General features: G+C 38.9%; 1 protein-coding gene across 6 annotated transcripts in view; it reads left to right on the forward strand.

The window, feature by feature from the left end:
* Nucleotides 1–12,213, forward strand: part of LOC106870290 (paladin) — a 137,693-nt gene extending 125,480 nt beyond the window's left edge. For all 6 annotated transcript variants that reach the window (XM_014916313.3, XM_014916314.3, XM_089358940.1 and 3 more), the window contains exons 16-21: nucleotides 928–1,074; nucleotides 1,821–2,093; nucleotides 6,942–7,022; nucleotides 9,437–9,577; nucleotides 9,747–9,899; nucleotides 11,803–12,213. In XM_014916313.3, coding sequence (XP_014771799.1) covers nucleotides 928–1,074; nucleotides 1,821–2,093; nucleotides 6,942–7,022; nucleotides 9,437–9,577; nucleotides 9,747–9,899; nucleotides 11,803–11,940 — 933 coding nt within the window. In that variant the 3' untranslated portion in view covers nucleotides 11,941–12,213. The remainder of the gene's footprint in view (nucleotides 1–927; nucleotides 1,075–1,820; nucleotides 2,094–6,941; nucleotides 7,023–9,436; nucleotides 9,578–9,746; nucleotides 9,900–11,802) is intronic.
* Nucleotides 12,214–19,807: the final 7,594 nt, after the last annotated feature.

The following is a 19,807-nucleotide window of genomic DNA, read 5'->3' on the forward strand; positions in this document are numbered from 1 at the left end:
TACACATAATGCTTTGTTGCCCAGGAGCTATAGTAGAAAACTCTTGCTCAAACTGTCATGCTGTGAGACTGAACCTGAAATCATGCTATTAGGAACTGAATTTCATTACCACACAGCCATACCTGTGTCTAAGGATATCTGCACAGCTATAGCAGAAAACATTTGCCCACAGTGCTTTGCAGTGGGACTGAACCCAGAATTATGTGATTAGGCAATATATTTCTTAACCACACAGCCATGCTTGTGCCTTTTATCTTTTATATTTTCCTTGTTTCAGTCATTTGACAGTGGCCATGCTGGGGCACCGTCTTCAAGAATTTATAGCTGAATTAATCAACCCCAGTACTTATTGTTTGTTAAGCCTGATACTTACTCTATCAGTATCTTTTGTTGAACTGCTAAGTTACAGGGATATAAACACACCAACACTAGTCATCAAGCGATAGTGGGGGCAAACTCAGACACAAAGACACATACATACACACACACACACCTACATATATGTGTATACTCTCTTTCTCTCTCTCTCTCTCTCTCTCTCTCTCTCTCTCTCTCTCTCTGTATATATATATATATATATATATATATATATATATATATTTGTGCATTTGATGGGCTTTTTTCAGTTTCCATCAACCAAATCTTCTTGCAAAGCTTTGGCCAGCCCACAGCTATAATAGAAGACACTTGCCATGCTGTGGGACTGAACCCAGAACCATGTGGCTGGGAAGCAAGCTTCTTACCACACAGTCACACTTGTGTCCATGTAAATTCCATTTGGTACCTTGGTTTCTTCTCTTATCTCAGCCTCTAGCTTCCTGCATTCTCAACTGCTTTTTTCAATTCACGAATCATCAATTATGTTTTTGATATTGCATGATTTTCCATTATTTTTTAAAATTATTTTTTAATTCAAATTTTTTCCAGTTCCACAAAGATGTCAATAATTCAGAAACACCTGATTTGATTGAGATGATGACAACAAAAGATGTATTTAGAATGACTGAAGGCAGTTTTCCAAACCAGCTTTATTATCATGTGCCAATACCTTTAAATTATTTATCAAATGAAAATGTAAGTAGGATTTGTGGTCATTGTTGTTGTTGCCACTGCTAACCACCACCACCACTACCACCACCACCGCAAACACCACCACAACCACAACCACAACTACCACCATTATCACCATCATCACCCATCACTTGAACCACTACCACCACCACCACCACCATCACCACCATCGCCATCACCACCACCACTACCACCACCATCATCACCAACACTGCTATCACACCATCACTACCACCACTTCCACCACCACCACCATCATCATCATCATCATCATCATCATCATCATTATTATCTTTATTTTTCTTCTCTTTCCAACTTCGTTTCCTTTTCTTGCTGAGTGTCTTCCTGACCCCTAGGGCAAAGAAACTCACTGTATATATTGGTTGGCCATTAAAGTAAACACACCAGATTGTTCATTTACAAAGTCAAGTTATGTGATAGATAAAAAAGGACAAAAGAAAGAAAAAAGCAAAAAAGCAAAAAATAGAAAATAGAAAGAAAGGAAAAGAGAAAACAAAGAAAAAAAGAAGCACCATCTTGTAGCTCTGAGATTTCAGTAATGTGTATATTTTTAGAATGGTGTTGTAGGGTAGGTGTGAGAGGTCAGATATGGCAGGTTTGATCATAAAAAAAACAAGAAGGATATTTGGGTCAGATATGGTCAGCTTAAATGCTAATGGGATACACTAACCACCAATTTTGCTGTTTTGGAATGCTAATTTACTTGAGATATTTTTATATTTGTCCAGATATTTGATTCTTTGCTTGAAGTTTTCATCAACGTAGAGCGCAAGTACAAAGACAACAGCAACCTAAGGAAATCCATTGAAGTTTCTCATCGCTCAAGTACTGGCGCCGTTTTCAGTAAAAGCCACAGCAACAAGAATACCTGCAGAACAAGTAATAATAGCAGTGTCAGTAGCATACTTTTCAACCCTGCCTACTGTTTCTTTTGCCCCAGTGGAATTGAACGAACCACTTTTGCCATGGCAGTGGCTTGTCTCTATATGTACCAAAAAGTTGTAAGTACACCTAAAAGAAATCTTCTATCTGTTCACTTGTTTCAATTATTGGATTGTGACCATCAAAGGTTTAGTTGAAAAAAATTGACCCCTATAATTACTTTTAAGAACAGAAATAAAGTTATTACTCAAATGCGTGATAATGCTATAAATAGCGTGATCAGGATAAATTATCCATTTATTGCAGAAAAATACGCTACTGGCCAGCCATGAGACTCGAACTCACATCTCTGTGATTACGTGTCAAGTGTTTTCCCATTAAACTAAACTTTATTTCTGTTCTTACAATACATCTCAACGTTTCTAAAAAAGAACAATCTTTGTTTACTTTCATTGTAAAGTTGAATTACTTTTAAGTTTGGTAGTTATTCTATCAGTGAAGTTGCATGGCTTACTGGTTAGGGTATTCAGCTCATGATCGTAAGATTGGCAATGTGTTGTGTCCTTGAGCAAGACACTTTATTTTTACTCAGCTGGTAAAAATGAGTCGTACCCCATTGTACTTTAATGGGCCAGCCTTGTCACATTCTGTGTTATATTGAATCTTTCTGAGAACTATATTATTAAGTGTATGTGTGTCTGTGGAGTACTCAACCATTAGCATTGTTAATTTTATAAACAGGCTGTTTGGTCGATTGGATCAACCAAAATGTGTTCAGTTGATTGGATCAACCGAAATGTGTGAGTATGTGTATACACACACACACACATGTGTGTATGTATACACAAACATACATTATCCACAAAAAATAGATATATGTATGCATACATATACACACATACACATGGACAAAAGCATAGACAAGTATGCACACAATAGAGGGAGAAAGCAATGGAAAAGCCAGTTTTTTTAAAGTATTTATTCTATCAGTCTCTCTTGATGAACTGCTAGACTACAGGGATGTAAACAAACTAATACCAGTTGTCAAGTGGTGCTGGAGGACAAACACCAAGCCATACACACATACATACATATATACATATTTATACATATGGCAGGATTCTGCACAGTTTCCATCTGATCAAATTCACTCACAGGTGAAGGTTGGTAACAGGAAGAGCATCCAGCAATAGAAAATGTATACTCTTTACTCTCTTTTACTCTTTTACTTGTTTCAGTCATTTGACTGTGGCCATGCTGGAGGACCACCTTTAGTCGAGCAAATCAACCCCAGGACTTATTCTTTGGAAGCCTAGTACTTATTCTATTGGTCTCTTTTGCCGAACCGCTAAGTTACGGGGACGTAAACTCACCACTATCGGTTGTCAAGCGTTGTTGGGGGGACAAAAACAAACACAAACATATACACACACATATGCACACACACACACACACATATATATATATATATATATATATATATATATCATCATCATCATCATCATCATCGTTTAACGTCCGCTTTCCATGCTAGCATGGGTTGGACGATTTGACTGAGGACTGGTGAAACCGGATGGCAACACCAGGCTCCAGTCTGATTTGGCAGAGTTTCTACAGCTGGATGCCCTTCCTAACGCCAACCACTCAGAGAGTGTAGTGGGTGCTTTTACGTGTCACCCGCACGAAAACGGCCACGCTCGAAATGGTGTCTTTTATGTGCCACCCGCACAAGCCAGTCCAGGGGCACTGGCAACGATCTCGCTCGAAAATCCTACAGGAGCCAGTCAGGCGGTACTGGCAACGGCCACGCTCAAAATGGTGCATCTCATGTGCCACCCGCACAAGAACCAGTCCAGGGGCACTGGCAACGATCTTACTTGGCTTGCCGGGTCTTCTCACGCACAGCCCATTTCCAAAGGTCTCGGTCCGTAGTCATCGCCTCGGTGAGGCCCAATGTATGAAGGTCTTGCCTCACCACCTCAGCCCAGGTCTTCCTGGGCCTACCTCTTCCACGGGTTCCCTCAACTGTTAGGGTGTGGCACTTTTTCACGCAGCTATCCTCCTCCATTCTCACCACATGTCCATACCAGCGCAATCGTCTCTCTTGCACGCCACAACTAATGCTTCTAATGTTCAGCTTTTCTCTCAAGATACTTACACTCTGACGGGTATTCACATTGACATTACACATCCAACGGAGCATACTGGCTTCATTCCTTGCGAGCTTACGTATGTCCTCAGCAGTTACAGCCCATGTTTCACTGCCATGTAGCATGGTTGTTCGTACGCATGCGTCATACAGTCTGCCTTTTACTCTGAGTGAGAGTCCCTTTGTCGCCAGCAGGGGTAAGAGCTCTCTAAACTTTGCCCAGGCTATTCTTATTCTAGCAGCTACACTTTCAGCGCACCCACCCCCACTACTAACTTGGTCGCCCAGATAGCGGAAGCTATCGACTACCTCTAGTTTTTCACCCTGGAATGAGATAGAAGTTGTTTCCTGTTTGTTTGCAGTCTTTATTGCACCTGAACATCTGCCACAAACAAAAACTAACTTGCTAGTTAACCTGCCTTTGATGTTGCTGCACCTCTTATGTGTCCATAGCTTGCACCGGGTACATCTTATAGAGTTACTACCTACTCCTTTTCTACATACTGAGCAGGGCCATCTACCTGAAGGGGTTTGTGTTTTATCTACCTTCCTACTTATTAGGATTTTGGTTTTAGCTAGGTTGACTCTAAGGCCCTTCAATTCTAGACCTTGCTTCCACACCTGAAACTTCTCCTCTAGTTCTGATAGTGACTCCGCAATTAGGGCAAGGTCATCAGCATAGAGGAGCTCCCAGGGGCAACCTGTCTTGAACTCCTCTGTGATTGCCTGGAGGACTATGGTAAATAATAGGGGGCTGAGGACGGAACCTTGGTGGACCCCTACCTCTACCCGGAATTCATTGCTGTACTCATTTCCAACCCTCACCTTACTGGCCGCATCTCTGTACATGGCTCGCACAGCTCTCACTAGCCATTCTTCTATCCCAAGTTTCCTCATTGACCACCAGATAAGGGATCGGGGGACCCTGTCAAAGGCTTTCTCCATGTCAACGAAAGCCAGGTACAGAGGTTTATCCTTGGCTAGGTATTTCTCTTGCAACTGTCTCACTAGAAATATATATATATATATATACATATATATATATATATATATATATATATATATATATATATATATATATACATATATATATATATATATATATATATATATATATATATATATATATATATATATATATACATATATTCGACAGGCTTCTTTCAGTTTCCGTCTACCAAATCCACTCATAAGGCTTTGGTCGGCCCAAGGCTATAGTAGAAGACACTTGCCCAAGGTGCCACACAGTAGGAATGAACCCAGAACCATGTGGTTGGTAAGCAAGCTACTTACCACACAGCCACTCCTCTCAACAAATCCTCTCTGAATCATGCAAGTGTAAAAGAGTGAACACTAAAATTATGATGATGATGATCTCAATGTTCCTTGAGTAAACTCTGATTAATATTTCATATTTTCTTTCTGTCTTAAATCTGAGGTCTTGTGCTTCCCGTTTACTTAATTCACTTAAACATGTCATAACACTGATTGCCTATTGAGTCATGGACTTTCAGTGATTAACTTGTTTAGATGTACTAAAATTGTACTGCCTAGGTTCATGTATGTTTATCCATCCATTCATCCACATACATATATATGTATGGTAATATATATATGTAGGCGCAGTAGTGGCTGTGTGGTAAGTAGCTAAATCTGTGATCTCTCATATTGTTTATATATATATATATATATACATAATACACAAAACTCTTGGCCCCTGAGTCACTCTGTTGCTTCTACTAAATATTGATAAAATATACATACACAAGCATGCTGTGTGGTAAGAAGCTTGCCTTCCAACCACATGGTTCTGGGTTCAGTATCACTGCGTGGCACCTTGGGCAAGTGTCTTTTAGTATAGCTTCAGGCTGACCAAAGCCTTGTGAGTGGATTTGGAAAACTGAAAGAATCCTGTAGTGTATATATATATATACATACATATATATATATATATATATATATATATATATATATATTTACGTTTGTGTGTTTGTTGCCTCATCATTGCTTGACAATCGATGTTGGTGAATTTATGTCCCTGTAACTTAGAATAACTACTAGGCTTACAAAGAAGAAGTCCTGGGGGTTGATTTGTTTGACTAAAGGCAGTGCTCCAGCGTGACCACAGTCAAATGACTGAAGCATGTAAAAGAGTAAAGAGTACATACATACATAGATACATACATATGTATGTGTGTGTGATGTAAAAAATGTGGACCAGACCCACTTTGGTTTTTTTTCTTCTTTTTACAGAATCTCCATTTTCAAGTACGGAGATTGTGATTCTGCAAAAAAAAAAAAAAATAAATAAATAAATAAATAAAACGGCATTTTAAAATTTTGATTTCCTCCATCCCTAACCCACCATAAATTCTTCGATTTTCATTTTTTCAGAAAATCATTTTTGCGAAATATGTAGAAAAATATGGAGATTATGATTCTAAAAAAAAAAAAAGAAAAATTGAAAAAAAGTGAAAATTGAAGAATTTGTTGGGATTGTGGGTGGGGGAAATTAAAATTTTAAAATGCCATTTTTTTTTGCAGAATCAGAATCTCCGTCCTCGAAAATGGGGGATTGAGTAAAAAAAAAAGGGGGGGGGGTGCGGTCCACATTTTTTACGTCCGCCCATATATGCATACACATGCACAAAAGCACATACAGATATGCACACAATAGAGGGAGAAAGTGAAGTAGAACAGAGAGAGAGAGAGAGAGAGAGATGGAGAGTGAGGAGATAGAGTGACACAGACAGACAGACAGACAAGAAAGAGGGGGGAAAAATGATTTAAAATTATTTGTAATGAAAATATGTTTCAGGGTTTCCCACCTGGAACTCTCCCTGGAGAGCAGGAACGAATTTCACTCCATGATGCTGAGCAGTCAATGGGAAACTTTCCGGTAAGTGACCTACTCTATTAACATTCAAATGACATCCTTACTAATCCTTCTGGTGGTGTGAAGCACTCATGGCAATGCCACGTAAAAACACCCATATGGTGCCACATAAAAGTGCCTGTGCAGTGCCATGTAAAAATGCTTGTGTGGTGCCATGTAAAAGCACTCATGTGGTATCACACAAGAGTGCCCATGTGGTGCCACATAAAAGCGCATGTGCAGTGTGACATAAAAGCTCCCCATGTGGCGCCATGTAAAAGCGCTCATGTGGTGCCACTTAAAAGTACCCATGTGGTGCCACACAAGAGTGCCCATGCGGTGCCACATAAAAGTACCCATGCAGTGTCACATAAAAGTGCCTCTGCAGTTCCACGTAAAAGTGTCTGTGTGGTGTCACATAAAAGCACCCAGTACACTCTATAAAGTGGTTGATGTTAGGAAGAGCATCCAGCCAGTAGAAGCCATGCCAAATCAGACTGGAGTCTGGTGCAACTCCCTGATTTGCCAGCTCCTGTCAAACTATCCAACCCATGCCAGCATGGACAACAGACATTAAATGATGATGTTGATGATGATGATATATATATATATATATATTTATATATATATATATATATATATATATATATATATATATATATATATATAACCAAGTGAAATCGTAGTTGTGGCCAATGCCTGTGCCACCTGACTGGCACCCATACCCGTGGCACATAAAAAGCGCTATTCGAGTGTGGCCAATGTCAGTTCTGCCTAACTAGCACATCAAGAGCTCCATTCAAACATGGCCAATGTCAGTGCCGCCTGACTCGCACCTGTGCTGGTGGCATGTGAAAAGCACCATTTGAGCATGGCCGCTGCCAGTGTCACATGACTGGTACCCATGCACGTGACATGTAAAAGGCACCCATTACACTCTCTGAGTGGTTGGCATTAGGAAGGGCATCCAGCTGTCGAAACCTTGCCAAATCAAATTGGAGCCTCGTGAAGCCTCCCAGTTTGTCAGTTCTCAGTAAAACTGTCCAACCCATGCCAGCATGGAAAGCAGACGTTACATGATGATGATGACGTATAACATCTTTTACTTATTACTTGTTTCACTCACTGGACTGCAGCCAAGTTGGGGCATTGCCTCGAAAGGTTTTAGTCAAAGCAGTTCAGTTCAAACTCAGTACTTATTTTCTGTTTTAAGGACTGGTTAAGCAGGCAGATGTTAACTGATGATTAAGATGATAATTTACTTATTCCATCAATTGGTTTTGCTGAGCTGCTAAGTCATGAAACCATAAACAAACCAATGCTGGTTGTCAAGTGGTGGGTGTGACACACACTCACACACACACACGCGCGTGCCCCGCTGCCGCCACTGCTGTCGCCGCCACCGCCACCACCACCACCACCACCACCACCAACAACAACAACAACAACAACACCACCACCATCATTGCCACCACAGAAATACACTCCTAGAAAACACACACTCAAAAGCCTGTAACGAGAATTTCCAGTGGACAAGGGGTGAGGTGGAGGGTGCGATTTAATTGACAGTACAGTCCTCACAAATAATTGACTTTGTTGTTTTGTTAGTTATCAATATTGTCTCATGTGATGCTGTAGGAAATGGCTAAGTAGATTGGGACAGCTAAATATTGTAGTGTTTAGATTTTGTAAAGTGACAATATTGAAGTTGATTTGTCCCTACAGCTGGGGAAGAAATCATCAAGGCTGATGTTTACTGCTATATTTTGGAATGAGCAGAGACATTGTTGGATTATGAGGACAGTTTAGTTTTGCTTTGTTGAAATCATAGTAACCTCTTTGGTGCTGGTGCCTTGATAAAATGTACCCAGTACACTGTGTAAAGTGGTTGGCAAATGAATGGGAATATTGTAGGGAAGACAGGAGTCTTTAGACTTGTTGAAGACATAACAACTTCTCTGGTACTGGTGCCGTCACATAAAAGGCACCCAGTACACTCTGTAAAGTGGTTGGTGTTAGGAAGAGTATTTGGGCTTCGGAAACCATGTTAATATAAATCATACAAATGAGTCATGGCCTCTGAACACACTTAGGAGGGCAGTAACCAAGATCTGTCCAACTCATACTAGCAAGGAATGCGAACATAAAATGATGTTAATGGAGTTGAGGTTTTACTTTTTAATTTGAGGCCAGACATTGGTAGAGAATAGTGCCACTTACATTTGTGTTCACCTGAGATTTGGGGTAGGATTAAGTACACAAATAGGTGAGGAGAGATAGGTCAATCAGGAGTGCATGAGTGGGGGGATGGCACAAGACCAGCCAGTTCTACAGAGAAGAGTTCATTGTAATAATGGTAGAAGAGGTAGAGAGGGTTTTGTTCTTGTGTTTGCTTTATATTTTTGCTGTTTGCTTTATAAATCTGTTTACTTTCATAGATTGTTAGACGTTTGGTGGCGTTGTTACCAGATGGCTATCAAATAAAACGAGAAGTTGACTTCGTACTTGATAATCTATTTGAAATGATGAGTACAACACACTTTCACATGAGGGAGATGATCCTGGCCACATACAATCTGGTAAGTACTTATTGTATCGTATATAAAAATTAAGTGTGCAGTGAAAAACTGATATGAATACAGAAGTTATGAACCTGCTGTGTATATGTGTGTATGTTCAGTACCTTATGATGTAAAGTTGGTGATTCTGGTTCTGATTGTAGTTATGTCTCTGTTTTATTTGTTTCAGGCACGGAAAACTTCGGAGGCAGAAACAAAGAAAAATTTTTACTGCCAAAGTATTTTATTACTTGAACGCTACATATATTTGATTCTCTTCAACTCTTACTTGAACTTAGAGAAAAACCCACTACAGAAATCTTTTTGTCAGTGGATGAATGCTGTAAGTATAACATCTTGGATTGTTCCAATCTGGTATTCTTAGAAATTTCATTCATTAGTGCTGGTGCCACATAAGAAGCACTAATGTTGGTGCAACATAAGAAGCACTGGTGCTTGTTCAACATAAAAAGCACTGATGCTGGTGCCATGCAAAAAGCACTGATGATAGAGTGATGTAAAAAGCATCCACTACTCTCTGCAAAGTGGTTGGCATTTGGAAGAATATCCAGCTGTAGAAACCAAGCCAAAACCAACTATGGAACTTGGTGTGGCCTCTAGCCTTGCCAGCACCTATCAGGCTGTCCAGCCCATGCTAGAATGGAAAAATTAAACGATGAGGATAACGATGAGTTTTGTTTTATTCTTATTTTTTAGTCAGGTGGGAAGGTAGTATCTATGACCCTTTACAGGCCCTCTGAGATTGGTGGGAGCAAGGAGGAAGGAAGTTATCCTCAAACTGGAGGCCCTCCCTGGATGTTTGCGACAGAGTAGGTTTTTTCCCTAAAGACATCCAGGGTCAGGTGGTGGTGGTAGTGGTGTTAAACTGGATGCCTTTAGTGGAAAAGCCCACTTTGGATGTAAGTAGAATTTCAGTCTGGGTTTGTTAGAAAGTTACCATTTTAGTTAACTAAAACCCAGTGGTTGAAGAATCTAGTGTTGACCTGCAATGACAAAACTCAGTTAAATTATATAACAAGGTTCACAAATATGAAGTTTACATACAGTGGGTGGAGATGTGAAGTCTATGTTTTGGGTAGAGCCCTGCTGTGGAGAGAAATATTTCCTATGGAGACAATTGCTGCTTGATATATTTAAGTTCATGTCTCTACTAGAACTTTTATATTTATTCATGCGAGCCAATGAAAGAACTTTTACTAGGTCACTTGGTTTGTGAGAAATAGTAGCCTTGTTCTGTATCAGATGTCACCATATCAATTCAGAAAAAGAAGGCTTTATTGGATAATGTAGCCTGAGATATACTAGGCCTGGAACCAAGACGGGATAGTTCTATAGCTGGAATGCTTTTGAATGTAGGGCTGTTCAACTGGGTTAACCCTTTAGCATTCAGATTACTCTGTCAAATGTAAAGCTCATTTATTCACATTGATATAAATTATGCATTACTTTGTAGCTCTCAGATTTCAATGACATGATTGTTTATTTTTAGAATGGCATTGTAGGGTAAGTGTGAGAAACTACTTCTAGCCAGTTTGAAGATAAAACAGGTAGATTATTTTGGTCAGATATGGTTGGTTGAAATGCTAAAGGGTTAAATCATCATCATCGTTTAACGTCTGCTTTCCATGCTAGCATGGGTTGGATGATTTGACTGAGGACTGGCGAACCAGATGGGTACACCAGGCTCCAATCTGATTTGGCAGAGTTTCTACAGCTGGATGCTCTTCCTAACGCCAACCACTCCGAGAGTGTAGTGGATGCTTTTTACATGCCACCGGCACGAAGGCCAGTCAGGCGGTACTGGCAACGGCCATGCTCAAAATGGTGTATTTTACGTGCCACCTGCACAGGAGCCAGTCCAGTGGCACTGGCAATGATCTCGCTTGAATGTCTTTACATGTGCCACCGGCACAAGTGCCAAGAAGGTGACGCTGGGCACAGGTGCCATCACGATTTCGCTTTTGCTTGCCCCAACAGGTCTTCGCAAGCCGAGTTTCGTGTCCAATGAAGGAGACGACATTGGCATGGGTGCCAGTCGTCAGATTTAGTTTGATTTCGATTTCGCTTGCCTCAACAGGTCTTTGCAAATAATGATAACATTTCTGTTTATAAACCTTACCATCTATGTTACACTGTGCACCACATTTTAATCATTTCTAAAAGTGAATTTTAAAAAATGCAATCTTTATATTCTTCTTCTTTTTACTTCTCTTTCATCTTATCAGGATGCTCAAACAGTTGGTGTTCATGATGTTTTGGATAATCTACATATTTCTGAGACAGAGTTTGGTCACATCAAAATAAACACCCTGCGTGATCGGTGGCGCTATTTGAATGAACATAAAACTGGAGACATATTATAAGAAAATTTCTTAGAGGACATTTTAAAATTTCAGTTTTTTTTTTTTCATTAAAACTATTAATTACATGCAGATATTTGCACTGTCTTACACTTCTTAAACCAAACCAAATATTTCTTTTCCACACAGTTTTTTTTTGTTGTAAATGACATTCATCTTAAACAGACATCTTTGGAAAAAACAAAAAACAAAAAAAAACAACAGTATTATTGCTTCAAAAAAAAAAAAAGGAAAAAAGAAAAATATCAAAAAGATAAAGAAAGCTGTCATGATGAACTTGTTACTTTGTCTATTCTGTGTACTTATATTTTTTAATTTTGTACTTGGTGTTTCAGAACCATTGAAATGTCTATTCACTGACACTGGGGTGGTTATCTAATGCTTTCATTCATCGTCACTGTGTCTATGGATATACTATGCTATATACTTTTATGTGTGTACATGACATATCAATAGGCAGACTGTCAGGTATGTAGATAGATAGTTAGATGGGTGAATGGGAATGATTTGTCATTGTGCTCACTTGCATAAATTAAAAAGTCACATCATTTACTAGAGTATATCTTTATGTCTTTGTTATGTCTGTCTGTCTGTCTGTATGTATATATGTATGTATGTATGTATGTATCTATCTATCTATCTATCTATCTATCTATCTATCTATTCTGGAGTATTGACATTTCAGCGCTAGACAATTGAGTGCATAGACTATTAAGTTCATGTAATATATGTAATTTATTACTACATTATATTGGTGTTGGTTGTATATCTAAAATACATGCACATGCAACCTACAAACACAGCAGTCATAAATGAGATTAACTATACATAAGCAAAAAACATACATATACATGAAACAAACACCAGCAAAAAAACATAAATATATATATACATGCCCATACAAAATGGTAACTACACTTTTTGAATCTCCTATGAAAATTTAACTAGCTAAATACTGGTTCAAAGTAGTTACTATGTATTTATTGCTTTTTATCTTTACATGTTTTTAAATAATTGAAATTTTTCCTCTTATGTTTTTTTCATCCCAAAAATAACCAGTACCTAAGTTCAATAAGATGCCCTCTGCTGAATTGTCTATGCACTGAATTAACTAGTGCTGAATTGTTGGTGCTGAATTGTCACGTCATGATCTATGCCTCTACCTACCTATCTACTAAGCTTGTAACCAAGCTGTCTATTTGTTTCTCTATCTATCTATTTACCTTCCTAACTATGCAGCAACCTATTTATCTATTTGTCTATTTGTGGTTTTAACTGAAACACAAATTATAAGATCAGGTCAGACACAAAGAATTATTGAACATAAACTTGCATTATCTCACAATTATACACACTATAAAATATATACATACCTTTATACACCTTCACCAAAATTAAACAAATGCTATCTATTAAAAAAAAAAGACACCAAATGAAGAGTGGTAAATAATAACTAAATCTCAATTTAAATCCCAAGTTTCACCTTCAAACAAATAGTGAAGACTTTACACAGATACAGAAAAGTTGAACTTGGTGAAGAATTGAGGCAGTTGAAACAGGGTCAACTTCATAATCAAATGGTTGGAAGTAAAAACAAGGCCCTATAAAATGAATTGTGTAAAATGGATGTAAAATAGATAAAACAAATTCCATTCCTTTGTTTTCATTTCATTTGCTATAATTTCATATTCAGATAAAACACATTTCTCATCAGAAAATGATCTGTTTAAAAATTTGTTGCTTGTTCTTTTACAAAAGAATTATGTTGTTATTTCTTTTAGTCTAAGTTTCAGATTAAAAACTTGACCACAATTTTTGTTTAGAAAACAAAAAAAACTTGTTTTTTTAAAAAAAGAACAAAAATTCCAAAAATGAATCTCAAATTTGTGGCATAGTTTAAATGAATACTCAATGTGAGGTTATTCAGCTTATTAATTGATATAGAATAAAGTTAATCAGAGCACACAACACATATAAAAGGATTTGAACTCCATGAGACAGACTGGTAATCCAATATTTTATACTATGTTCCTTTCACTTCTATCATTAAATGGGCAGAATTTCAGAAAGCAAATGTTTTGTTTGCTGAATTCTTTTGAAAGGAACAATTGGTTTTGCCTAGCTCCAGAGTTCCAGGCAGTGTGTGTGACTGAAAAGACCTAATCATGCTGAAACAGTAATATCTCACAGTCCACTGATGGCACTGAAGTTAGTGTGTTATTTACACATACTGTCTATAAGGAGAAGTTATTCTCCCAGGATGAAATCCAACAACAAAAGAGCTATGTTTACATTCACATTTGCTGGTATTTGTTAAGAGTGGATGCGCACATAATTGCTTTGATTTTAACTCATTTACATGCTCATAATAACTTAATATTAGCTTGGCAGACTTCAACAAGAATCAACAAATGTTTAGTTTGCTGAATTCTATAGATATGAGCAGTTTTTTAAAGTTCTGAGTGATGTTTATCACTGAGGAGACAAAACATACTGAAACACTGCTGTCTGATGGTTTGCTGGTATCATTAGAGTGAGTATGTTGTTCATACCTTGCCTCTAGAGGGGGAAATTGTTCTCCGAAGACAAAATCCCAGACTGAAAAGCTGCATTCATGTTCAGTGCTAAGACAAGATATTCACTTCATTATTCTTTTTTATTATATAAATTTGTAAAGTGGTTAGTGGTTGGCATTAGGAAGGGCATCCAGCTGTAGAAACCATACCAAAACAGACAACTTGAGCTTGGTGCAGCCCTCTAGCTTGCTAGCCCCTGTCAAACTGTCCAACCCATGCCTGCATGGAAAATGAATGTTAAATGATGATGATGATGATATTTAAGGGCACAGATTAGAAAATTTGCATCATGGTCATGAAGTTGAAGTTCACTCTCATTAAGTGTCTTTTATTATAACTCTGGGTCAGTCAAAGCCATGTGAGTAAAATTGGGCTGACAGAAACTGTGTGGAAGCCTGTCAGATTGATTGTACCTGTAATTCAAAAGTACAACTTTGTCACACACTATCATACAGATTTTGCCTGAGGATTACATTGAGGGTATCAGTGTCTATGGAATACTCAGCCACCTACATGCTCAAATAATAAGTAGGCAGTTTAGTTGATTGAGCAACAGAAAAATATATTGGATAAGCTTAACTAGCTGACAGTCTACATATATTGTCTACCTTGAGCTTCATGAGGCTCACGAGGCTGCCAGCGCTTATCTGGATTTTCAAGGCATTTAAGCTGAGAGTAGAAGGCTGTTTGCTGAATGGAATGCCTGTCCATCATTGACTTAATCACCAAGTGTCACTGGAACTCATTTTCACGCGAAGACCTATTGGGGCAAGCGAAAGCGAAACCATCATGGCACCTGTGTCCAGCATTGCCTTCCTGGCACTTGTGCCGGATGGCACGTGTAAAGACATTCAAGCGAGATCGTTGCCAGTGCCGCCGAACTGGCTCCTGTGCAGGTGGCACATAAAATACACCATTTTGAGCGTGGCCGTTGCCAGTACCGCCTGACTGGCCTTCGTGCCAGTGGCACATAAAAGCACCCACTACACTCTCGGAGTGGTTGGCGTTAGGAAGGGCATCCAGCTGTAGAAACTCTGCCAAATCAGATTGGAGCCTGGTGTAGCCATCTGGTTTCACCAGTCCTCAGTCAAATCGTCCAACCCATGCTAGCATGGAAAGCGGACGTTAAACGACGACAATGATGATGATGATGTACTGAAGCAACATGAAATGAAGTACCTTGCTCAAAGACACAACGTACCATCTATTCCAAGAATTAAACCTACAACCTAACAATGAAAAACCCAACACCCTAACCATGTAACCATATGCCCCTACGTGCCTTCAACCTCTATTGATGGAGGGGACAAGAAAGCTGTTTGAGTTTGTCAAGTATTTTTGTTTTTAATAATGAAGAAAAGCCATCTGTTCATGTGTTGAGTTATCTGATTCAGTTCCTTTATTTTTTTTTGTTTTCATTTATTTCAGTTTTTATATTTCATCAACAGTCTTAATGATTCGGTCAATGATATATTCTCCCACATTGTTCTCGATACTTGGTAACATACCACAAGTTTGTCAAAAGCCTTGACATTAGAAATCACTGGGGCTTGACTTGAAGAATTCATTGAACTATACAAAAAAAAAAAAAAAAGGTGAATTTATCTGGCAATCCAGTACACCTATACATAAACTACAGTTGTTGACATCTTTTACTTGCAACATTATCAACATTTTAGTATCGAGAGAAAAAAACAAAACAAATATCAAACAAAACACTTTTTAACTGTAGGTCTAATTACATTTCGGGGAAGGTTTGAAGGAGAATTAGCAGATGTTATTGACTAGGAAATATAGGAGAAATGAATGAAATGACCTAGTTGTTTTTGGCAATGTGATACTGGTAGTAGTAATTATTGTAATAATTGTGTCTAACACATGCACAAGGCTAGAAATTTGTATGGAGGTCACAGTAGTAGTAGTAGTAGTAGTAGTAGTAATATTGACTTCAAATTTTGGCCCAAGGCCAACAATTTTGGGGGAGGGGTTAAGTCGAATACATTGACCCCAGTGATCTTGAAAGGATGAAAAGCAAAGTCAACCTTGTTCGAATTTGAACTTAGAAGACAGATGAAATGCTGCTATTTGCCTGGCATGCTAATGATTCTGTCCACTCACTGCTTTTTGCCACCTTCATAATGACAATAAGAACATTAGTATTCCACCATCAACAAAGTTAATATTGCTGCCATCGTTGGCTGTTTCTTATGTTAAAGGAAATATCAGCAGGAAGAAATGCTAATGATGTGGATTTGTTTATAGTGGATCTAAACTTGTTAGGAAGTGACACTCACATGATGATTTCAGGATCATTCTCTGCAGCATATATAGAATGAGATGGAGAATATCATATGATGAAATTGTAGCAGACTGCTGTTGACATGGTTGTAGTCTTAAGCAGTGGTTTTTTTACCAGTCCAACTGGCAAAAAATTCATTGAACTATGCCAGTCCTTTCCTGAAGCTACTAAAAATTAATAATAGTGGCAAATTTGTGCATCTTTAGCTTACATGTCATATTACAAACATATCTGTGCTTAAATACTAAACTGGCACTTCGTCAGTTATGATGAGGGTTCCAATTGATCCGATCAATGGAACAACCTGCTTGTGAAATTAACGTGCTCCACTAACACATGTACTCTTAATGTAGTTCACAAGAAGATTCAGCGTGACACAGAGTGTGACAAGGCTGGGCCTTTGATATAGAGGTACTACTCACTTTTTTTCCAGCTGAGTGGACTGGATAAACATGAAATAAAGTGTATTGGCCAGGGACACAACGCACTGCCAGGAATCGAACTTGCGACCTTTTGATCATGTGCGTATATGCACACGCTTATATATGTGATGGGACGTGTGTCTATGTCACTGTAAGGTTCTGTAAGAGTGAATGGTTGAAGCAAATTCTTGAGAAAATAGCTATGTAGGTACAGGCAAGGCTGTGTGGTTAATAATCTCGCTTTGCAATCTTATGGTTACGGGTTCAATCCTATTCCGTGGTTCATTGCGAAAATGTCTTCTGCTATAGCCTCGAGTCGACCAAAGCCTTGCGACTGAATTTGGTAGATGGAAACTATAGAAATACATTGTGTGTGTTTGTGTGTGTGTGTGTGTGTGTGTGTGTGTGTGTGTTTTCCCACCACCACCACTTGACAAATAGTGTTGGCTCATGTACGTCTCCATAACCTAGCAGTTCAGCAAAAGAACTTGACAGAATAAGTACCAGCCTTTAAAATAAGGGGTTGATTTGTTCAACTAATATCTCAGTATGGCTACAACCCAATGGCTGAAAAGAAAATTAAAAAAAAAATATGTTCAATTAATGTGAGTTCGAATTTTTGGAAGGGATCAGAACTAAGGAGTCACACTACATTCTGTAAACTGTTAGCAAAAGCCCTTGGTTAATTCACATTACTCCATAAGGAGCATAGGCTGGTTTACTGGTTTCTCTGGTCTATACATTTCTCCCCGGACAGAATGCCTGCCTGTTGCATGATTACTTAGTCATACCAACTGAGTGGACTGGAGCAGCGTGAATTGAACTGAAATGCTCAAAAACACAACACAGTGTCTGGTCCAGGAATCGAAATCACAATCTTACGATCATGAGTCTAATGCCCTAACCACTAAGCCATGAGCCTCCACTAGCAAAAATCATTTGCTAACCAGAATCTTATTCCTCTCACCGTTACCAACTCTCTCTCTCTCCCCCTCTCTCTTTATCTCACGTGTACACGTAATGTGCGTACATTCACCCATTAACACATCATGTTCCTCTTTCCTTTGTGACACAAGCAGACCATTGTTATATATTGCCACTCCTTCAATAACTTTGAAATAGAAGAACGTCGACCATCAACCATCGGCAGATCTTTGTTTCAAGTGGATTGGAAGTTTCCTGTTTTAATAAATGAGGTCACCTTGTTATTGCTGTCCTTGTTATTGCCATTTACGTTGTTGATGTTTTGTTCCAGCTGTTAATTGATTATTTAAAAAAAGAAAAAAAAAATATTCAAAGAAAATGATGTAGCTATTTTTCTTTTCCTTTTCCTGGTAATATAATAATTAGCGGGACAGGCTGGCGAGCTGGCAGAATCGGCTTTACGTTCTGAGATCAAATTCTGCCGAGGTTGTCTTTACTTTTTATCCTTTCGAGGTCGATAACATAAGTACCAGCTGAGCACTGGAGTGGATGTAATCGACTTAGCCCTTCCCCGAAATTGCTAGCCTTGTGCTACAATTTGTAAGCAATATTTTAGTCACATGACTAGGGCGTGAGCTGGGAGAATTGTTAGCATACCATGCTAACAATTAGCACGCTTAGCGATATTTCATCCAAGTTCGAATGCCACCGAGGTCAAATTTTCCTTTCAGCCTTTCGGGATCAATAAAATACGTGGTCCGATCAATAAGTATCCGGACTGTTGCCATAGTAACGAAAAGTAAAGCACGCAGAATAAAACCGCTTGGCACAGATTGACATTGAGCTCTGCTGCGCATGCACACTAAGTTTTAACGTTCTGGCTCACTTTTGCTGTTTACAACAATGCTTGGAAGGAAGGTGTGTAGCACGTGATCGTCGCATTGACCATGACAGAGAAAGCTGAGAAGAGAATCTGCATCAAACTTTGCCAAAAGCTTGTCGATACCTTCTCAGATGCCTAAGCAAAGTTTTCAAAAGTTTCCATCATCCTCGACACAATCATGGAGATCTTGTGCAACTGAAACTCGAGTGTCTTTTTGGTCAGCTGAAAGCAGATTTGGCACAAACTTGGCAGACACGCGTCTCATGCCGAAATCTTCAGTGATAATGGACTGAACTGAACCGTAACTAACCTACACATCATCTGATAACTCATGGATGGTGATTCGACGATTTCTCCTCACAGCTGCACGCTCATCTGCGATGTTTTCCTCAGTTCTGCTAGTTGAGGGGCTCCCAGAACTTTCGTCACTATCGACATTTTTCGGCCATGTTGGAAACATCTGAACCACTCGCACACTTGTGTGCGGCTCACACTTCTCGCCATACATTTTCTGCAACTTTGCGCAGGCCTCTGAGCGGATACCGCCGTGGCAATGTTCTCTGTCATGGTCAATGCGACGATCACACGCTACACACCTTCTTTCGAAGCACTGCTGTAAACAGCAGAACTAAGCTAGAACGTTAAAACTTAGAACGTTAAAAGTTAGTATAGCAGAGTTCAAGGTAAATCTGTGCCAAGCGGTTTTACTCTGCATGCTTTAGCTTCGTTACTAAAGCAACAGTCTGGATACTTATTGATCAGACCT

This window comes from Octopus bimaculoides, chromosome 1, assembly GCF_046866305.1.
Source record: "Octopus bimaculoides isolate indiv1 chromosome 1, ASM4686630v1, whole genome shotgun sequence".
NCBI lineage: Eukaryota > Metazoa > Mollusca > Cephalopoda > Octopoda > Octopodidae > Octopus > Octopus bimaculoides.